Source organism: Macaca fascicularis, chromosome 8 (assembly GCF_037993035.2).
Source record: "Macaca fascicularis isolate 582-1 chromosome 8, T2T-MFA8v1.1".
NCBI lineage: Eukaryota > Metazoa > Chordata > Mammalia > Primates > Cercopithecidae > Macaca > Macaca fascicularis.
Genome location: NC_088382.1, coordinates 154,462,694 through 154,470,533, shown reverse-complemented (window position 1 = coordinate 154,470,533; position 7,840 = coordinate 154,462,694). Strand labels below are relative to the sequence as shown.

Sequence of the window (7,840 nt, the reverse complement as noted above, 5' to 3'; positions counted from 1 at the left end):
GTGAAGTACCTGTGTGGAGAAGGAACTTGTACAGGTAGCTCATGCCCCTCCAGCTTCTTTGTCCTTCCAGTCTTCCTGGGAGCAGACAGAATGCACTGGGGTCTGCTCTTTGCCATGGCAGAGGCCTCTACATATGACTGGGAGGGTCAGTTTCTCAGGACAGTTAGCAGGCGCTTGTGGCTGCAGATGCAAAATCATGGTCGCTAATCGGCTTTATCATTATTTTATTTATTTTATTTTTAGAAATGGGTTCTCACTCTGTTGGCCAGGCTGCCTGAATTCTGGTGTTTTTGTACGTGGAAACTGGTGATGCAAGTACTGAATGTACCTCGTGCAGCTGGGAGGAAGATACAGACCCTTGCTATTGCCACCAGTCCCCCACGGTAACAATTCCCGATGATGTCACTCTTTCCCTGCCACTCCTCCTGAGAGGGTACAGTGGGAAGGAAGGGTCTGAATTTTCCTCCCCAGAATTTCCCAAGACACAGGTGTATTAGTCATGAATGTGAGGAGGGAGAACAAGGGCCTGCCCCGGCCCACAGTCCGATTGCCCTTTCCGGCACTGCTTGCTGTGGGTGTTTGGCCCAGGTAAATATTTTTGTTTGTTTGTTTTGTTTGTAGATGGAGTCTCACTCTGTCACCCAGGCTGAAGTGCAGTGGCGCGATCTCAGCTCATTGCAACCTTCACCTCCTGGATTCAAGTGATTCTTCTGCCTCAGCCTCCTGAGTAGCTGGGATTACAAGTGTGCACCACCACACCCGGCTAATTTTTTGTAGTTTTAGTAGAGATGGAATTTCACCATGTTGGCCAGGCTGGTCTCAAACTCCTAATCTCAGTTGATCCGCTCACCTTGGCCTCCCAAAGTGCTGGGATTACAGGCGTGAGCCACCACACCCAGCCAATGGGTAAATATGCTGAGTATGTATTTCTAAAGGTTTGAACACAGAAGAAAGGTCTGAGATGGAATTTTTTTTAAGTGGGGTAATTTACATGTAAGTAGCAGTTGAAGAAATGAGACAAGGTAAGCTCTCTTAGAGGAAAATGTAGAATAAAGTAAGGAGAATGCCCAGGGCAGACACTGAGTAGAGGAGAAAGTAGTAAAGGAGATTGAGAGTTGTTGGCAGAAAATGAAGGAAGGGTGGTATTATTGATGATAAGGAAATTGAGTGTTCCAAGAAGAACGAACAGTTCATGGTGTCAAATATTGCTGTGAGGTCAAGTAAAGGAAAACTAAAAAATGCCCACTGGTGGCTGGGCGCTGTGGCTCACACCTGTAATCCCAGCACTTTGGGAGGCCAAAGTGGATGGATCACTTGAGGTCAGGAGTTTGAGACCAGCCTGGGCAACAGAGCAAGACCCTGTCTCTACCAAAAAAAAAATACAAAATGCCGGATGTGGTGGCACGCACCTGTGATCCCAGCTACTCAGGTGGGAGGATTGCTTGAGTCCGTGGGTGAAGGTTGCAGTGAGCCGAGATTGTGCCACTGCACTCCAGCCTGGGTGACAGAGACCTTGTCTCAAAGGGGAAAAAAAAAGCCCACTGGTTTTAGAAACAGGGAGGTCAGTGGAGTAGGGAACAGCTCTGCTGTGGGCCCCGAAGACCTTGGACATCTTCACATAGCTGTGTAGCAAGGTCCATCACTGTGTGAGCTAAGTTTGGCAGAATGTTTGGACGCTCCTCCTGAAACTAAGGGAGACAAGCAACCTTGTAAGAAACGACAGTGACACCAGCGCCCCTGGTTGGCTGCATCTGGGATGCTCCCCTTGCCTCTCCTTGGGGTACAGCTGTGGACACACCACTGCCTGGCTGCAGTGTGGAACTGGCGCCTCAACAGCACCATGGCCACCATCTGTGCTTCCTGTCATCTGGCCCCTATGGTTTGCTGTCATATTCTGTATCTAGGGACACAGGTTGCTGATCATGCTGTAGCTGTTTGAGTAAGAAATAAACAATCTAGGCTGGGCACAGTGGCACACGCCTGTAATCCCAGCACTTTGGGAGGTGGGTGGATCCCTTGAGGTCAGGAGTTTGCCACCAGCCTAAAAGGGTGAAACCCCGTCTCTACTAAATACAAAAAAATCAGCCGGACGTGGTCATGCATGCCGGTAATCCAAGCTACTTGGGAGGCTGAGACAGGAGAATCGCTTGTACTTGGGAGGTGGAGGTTGCAGTAAGCCAAGATCTCACCATTGCACTGCAGCCTGGACAACAAGAGTGAAATGTGAAACTCCGCCAAAAAAAAAAAAAAAAAAAAAAAAAGAAAGAAGAAAAGAATCGATATCCTTCGTGCTCATTGCTGACCAAATCCACGTAAGTATGGCAAACCAGCCTAGCATCTGTGGCAGTGACGCTGGTAACCTTGTCAGCTGCTGGATTGCTGCTTAGGGACTGCTTGGATGCTCCGCAGTTGGTAGCCCTGTAAATTGGAAATATCCGTTAGGAAAGCCTGCAGCCACCAGTCACAGAGTGATTACACACCCCCTGTAGGAGATTTGAAAAAGAAAAAGAGGAAATCAAATATTCTGCAATCTTACAATTAATATGATGTATTTATTTTCAGCTTTTTATATACGTTTTTCAAGCACTTCCCAAGTATTTATAGAGTGCCTACTATGTTCCAGGCTGGTGGCTGAGCAGTGAACAAACCAACCTAGGTCCCTATGAGAGGTGACAATGTGCTAGCAGCCCTCACTCTCAGTGCCTCCTCAGCCTCCACATCCACTCTGGCGGCGCTTGAGGAGCCCTTCAGCCCGCCACGGCACCGTGGGAGCCCCTCTCTGGGCTGGCTGAGGCCGCAGCCGCCTCCCTCTGCTTGCGGCGAGATGTGGAGGGAGAGGCGCAGGCGGGAACCGGGGCTGCGCAGTGGCGCTCGCGGGCCAGTGCGAGTTCCGGCGGGCGCGGGCGCAGGCGCAGGCTCGGCGGGCCCCGCAAACGGAGCGGCCGGCCGGTGCCGCTGGCCCACGGCAGTGAGGGGTTTAGCACTGCAGAGGGTGCACCGGGTCCCCTAGCAGTGCTGGCCCGCCAGCGCTGTGCTCGAATTCTCACCGAGCCTCAGCCGCCTCCCACCGGGGGCAGGGCTCGGGACCTGTAGCCCGCCATGTCCGAGCCCCCCCTCCGCGGTGGACTCCCGCGCGGCCCGAGCCTCCCCGACGGGCGCCGCCCCCTGCTCCGTAGCGCCCGGTCCCATCCACCGCCCAAGGGCTCAGGAGTGCAGGCGCAGCTGGGGACTGGCGGGCAGCTCCGCCTGCAGCCCGCATGCGGGATCCACTGGGTGAGGCCACCTGGGTTCCTGAGTCTGGTGGGGACTTGGAGAACCTTTATGTCTAGCTAAGGGATTGTAAATCCACCAATCAGCACTCTGTGTCTAACTCAGGGTTTGTAAACACACCAATTGGTACTCTGTATCTAGCTAATTCTGTATCTAACTAACCTAGTGGGGACTTGCAGAACTTTTCTGTCTAGCCCTCTGTGTCTAGTTCAGGGATTGTAAACGCATCAATCAGCACTCTGTCAAACGGACCAATCAGCTCTCTGTAAAAGAGCACTCAGCTGTCTAAAATGGACCAATCAGCAGGATGTGGGTGGGGCCAGATAAGGGAATAAAAGCAGGCTGCCTGCACCAGCTGTGGCAACTTGCTCGGGTCCACTTACACACTGTGGGAGCTTTATTCTTTTGATTTTTGCAGTAAATCTTGCTGCTGCTCACTCTGGGCCCACATTGGCTTTATGAGCTGTAACACTCACCGCGAAGGTCTGCGGCTTCACTCCTGAAGCCAGCGAGACCATGAACCCACCGGGAAGAAGGAATAAACTCCAGGCACACTGTCTTTTAAGAACTGTAACACTCACTGTGAGGGTCTGTGGCTTCATTATTGAACTCGGGGAGACCAAGAACCCACCAATTCTGGACACACCTATATCTGGAAACCTTCTTAAGTTTGTGAACTTCAACACCCATATATACAATCGAGATCATAATGCTAAATACAATTTTGTATTCTATTTTTCACATTCTATTGAATAAGCATTACCGTTTGCCAATAAATTTTTTCAAATACTACACACAGTGGCTGCATAATGTTCAATTGAAGTGTACAGAGGACAATAGATTTATCTGTTTCTGTGCTGCAGAAAGCATAATTATCTTCCATTTCCCTTTCTATGAATAAGTAGGTATTTTCCAAATTCTCCCCATTATTTAAAAAAAACCACACAAACACCACTCTGGGATGGGCACCCTTGTCTTTGTAATTTTTGTTATTTCCGTAGGCTAGATCCTAGATTAATTGAAGTGTTTAAGGCTCTTTATGTACAGGTTAATTCATTTTCAACATTGTACTAACCACGCTCCCACAAGCAGAGCAGTGTGTAATTCTTCACAATCTCCCAGCACTGATATTAATAATGTATGGCATATTCTTAATCATGTGAGACTTTGCATGGTTCTTTAGACTTCTAGACATTCTCCATCCTCGTTGATTGCTTCAAGTTCAGATATAAAATTTGTGCCTTGATTCTAACAGAGTGTACAGGGCCTACACTATATTCTGGGTGACAAGATAGTCCTTGGCTTTCCTTTCCTTCCTCTACCCCGTTTCTAAGCTGGCCTCCTCATCTTTATCAAGTGGTATTTTTTAAACCATGCTTTATTGTGTAGGGGCCAAGGGGAAAGTTCCTCTTTGCCCTCTGAAAGTTGACTGAAAACCAACTCATAAAAGGCAGATTTTTGGAGAAAAGGCAAATACATGGATTTATTATTTATTTATTTTTGAGATGGTGTCACCCAGGCTAGAGTGCAACGGCGCCATCTCGGCTCACTGCAACCTCCGCCTCCCTGCAACCTCCGCCTCCCGGGTTCAAGCGATTCTCCTGCCTCAGCCTCCCGAGTAGCCGGGACCACAGGCGCCACCACCCCCGGCCTTTACCGCCAGTTTTCACACCAAAAGGCGGGAGAACGTGAGTCATGTTTTTAGGTTGTATGACTGGCTTGGGGGTTCTGGTCTCTGTGACCCGCCTTGGGGAAAAGGGGTTCACCCTATGAGGAGCCTCGCGGGAGAACAGAACTGAGACTGGAGGGCTGGGAAGGTCGGAGGGAAACTGCCTCCCAGGCCTTCATTTTGGGGCGTTGTGTTCTGAGTCCCAATAATTGTGACATCTTCATAAGCGACTCTCTGGTGGTTATGGTGAATCGGGACACATGATGTGTGGTGACCCAAGGAGGAACCCGGAGCGCAGCGGGGTTACGGTTCGGGAGGGGGTTTAGGGTTGGCCCGAGGCGGGCGCGGCCCGGACGAGCAGCGTCACAGCCCCAGACCCTCCGCTCAGCTGCCGCGGGCTCTCGCCCGCCGACCATAGACGGCGCGGGCCTCCCGTCATCCCAGAGCGGCCCGGGAAGAATCCCGGCGGGACCGCAGCTGGTTTCCGGTTCCCGGCGCTCTCCGAGGCGCACTGAGGCCCCGCACGGGGCGGGGAAGTCTGCGTGTGCGCAGCTCGGCCCGGCCCGCCCTCGTCCTCCCGGGCCCGCCCTCGTCCTCCCGGGCCCGCCCTCGTCCTCCCGGGCCCGCCCTCGTCCTCCCGGGCCCGCCCTCGTCCTCCCGGGCCCGCCCTCGTCCTCCCGGGCCCGCCCTCGTCCTCCCAGGCCCGCCCCCTCCCCGGCTCAGGACCGGGTGCTGTGGGCGGGTCCACTCCGGGTTCGGTGCGGCTGCGCAGCTCCTCGGCGCTTCCTCGGTGGCTGCCCCGGGCCAAGCGAACAGGTGGGGCAGTGTTGGACCAGGAAGGAACGCCAAGCGGGCGGGCAAGCGGGGAGGGCGCGGGGAGGCGGCGGCCAGTCCAGGAGGGGCCTGTTCTGGGTGCCGCGGGAGCCACTGACGGGCTGCAGAGGCCGGGAGGAGGCGACCGCGGCGCGGCCCTAGGAGGCCGGGCTGAGGACCACAGCTGGCTTCCGGCCTCTCCCCGGAGCCTGGGGCCTTCGGCAGCACCCCCGTGGCCTCCCTCTCACGTCCTCAACCCTGGTGAGGCGGCACCCTCCCGTGGCTCTTTGCCCCAGGTTGGCCCAGGCAGGTAGAACAGCCCTGCACCCCATTTCCAGGGCCTTCAGCAGGTCTGGACACGGGAACTGCCAGCTTTTCACCCCTTAGCCGGGAGTCCCTGGATCCCCCCCGGGCTCTGGCTCCGGCCGTTCTGGGATTTCAGGAGTCTCTGAGCAGTAGGGCACATCGGCCTATGCTGCATAGTGACCTGCTTCCCACGACCCAGGAGGCCACACCAGCAGTCAGCTTCTGCCTCCTGGCCATCCTTCCACACCCCTGGTTGAATGGGGCTGAGCCTGAGTTCTCCCCACTGAAGGTAAGTTGGGGGAGACTTCAGGCCAGGGCAGTCTCCTGTCTTCTCTTGGAAACCACAGCAGCCCATGCGCACAGAATGTCAGCCACAGTCCAGCTTCCAGGGCACCAGGTGAGTTAACCCTCCTTCCTGCCCACCTTTTCATCTTCATCCCCTTCCCAGTCAGAAGCTGCTGTTCTCTGGAGCCGTGAGCCCGGCAACTGGTAAGGCCAGCCAGGGGCTCATAGCAACCGTGAGGAAAGGGTTCTGAGATGTAGACTCCCCCTCCCACAGGGAGAGGGGCTCTGGCTCAGCTGGGTCCCCGTGTGGCTGAAGTTGGCTGGTCCTCAGCGCTCTGAGCTGCCCCATCAGGGACCTGCTGATACACAGTTCATACTGACCACTGCAGGGCTCTGGGTAGTGGGGCTCCACCAGGTCAGAGTCCTTTTAGTGCAGGCTGCTGCCCAGTGGGCATGGCCCGGGCAGCGGCGATGTGTTGTTGCAGGAGATGCCGCTGACGTTCCAGGATGTGGCCGTGTACTTCTCTCAGGCGGAGGGGCAGCAGCTGGGCCCCCAGCAGCGGGCGCTGTACAGAGATGTGATGCTGGAGAACTATGGGAACGTGGCCTCTCTGGGTGAGGCTCTCTGCACTTGGCCCGGTTCGCACTGGGGACCTCTAAGGAGCTTGGGAGGCTGCTTTGGCTCTTTGGATCCCAAAGAAGAGGGTCCTGCCCCTTGTCCCAAGTCTCAGTCTGATCTCTACAGAAGGAACATTTCCCATGGGAAAAGCCTGCCTTGCTCCTCAGTTCTAGGGACTTCCCTCCCTGTTGCCAGTGGCCCCACTGGTGTCCCTCCAGTGGCAGGAGAGCTAATGAGTGGATTCTCCTTCAGTACTTAGTCTCAGCCCACGGGCTCCCCTGACCAACATACATGCAGGTGTACACATGTGCACACAGGGCACATCTCTCCCCACCTGGCCTGGAAGACCCAGTGGGCAGTGTCCTGCCCCAGCTCCCCAGGCCATGCCAACTCACCAGTGTCCTCATCCTCAACAGGATTCCCTGTCCCTAAACCGGAGTTGATCTCCCAGCTGGAGCAGGGGAAGGAACTTTGGGTCCTGAATCTTCTGGGAGCTGAGGAACCAGAGATCTTGAAAAGCTGCCAGAAAGGTGAGAATTGATGGGATGCTAATCCTGGGAACAGCCTCCCAATCCTGCCTTACGAGGCTCCAAGTGTGGGACAGCTGGGGCATGGTGTTCATGTTAATGGCCTCCTCCAGGGGCAGTCTCACAGATACAGCCCCCTCGACAAATGTGAGCATGTGCACATGCTTTAGAAGTTTTATCTTGCTGGTCTGTTTCTTTGCTTTAAAAAATACATATATTTTTTCTGATCATATTTTTGTTTTGGTGATTACCTTGATAACAACTTCGTTCTCTTCTTTATATAATATACTTACTTACTTTTGACAATAGATATTGGTTCCCTACCATGTCCTTTTGATTCTTCACCCCATT

General features: G+C 54.1%; 1 protein-coding gene across 17 annotated transcripts in view; it reads left to right on the top strand.

The window, feature by feature from the left end:
• Positions 1-5,690: 5,690 nt before the first annotated feature.
• Positions 5,691-7,840, top strand: part of ZNF251 (zinc finger protein 251) — a 50,688-nt gene continuing 48,538 nt past the window's right edge. For 4 of the 17 annotated variants that reach the window (XM_073999858.1, XM_045398904.2, XM_073999854.1 and 1 more), the window contains exons 1-4: positions 5,691-5,755; positions 6,348-6,455; positions 6,829-6,958; positions 7,379-7,492. In XM_073999858.1, the coding sequence (XP_073855959.1) occupies positions 6,423-6,455; positions 6,829-6,958; positions 7,379-7,492 (277 nt within the window). In that variant the 5' untranslated portion in view covers positions 5,691-5,755; positions 6,348-6,422. Of the gene's footprint in view, positions 6,456-6,791; positions 6,959-7,378; positions 7,493-7,840 lie in introns of all 17 variants that reach the window. The other 13 variants (XM_015455415.3, XM_065519900.1, XM_015455416.4 and 10 more) reach the window with 8 other exon arrangements.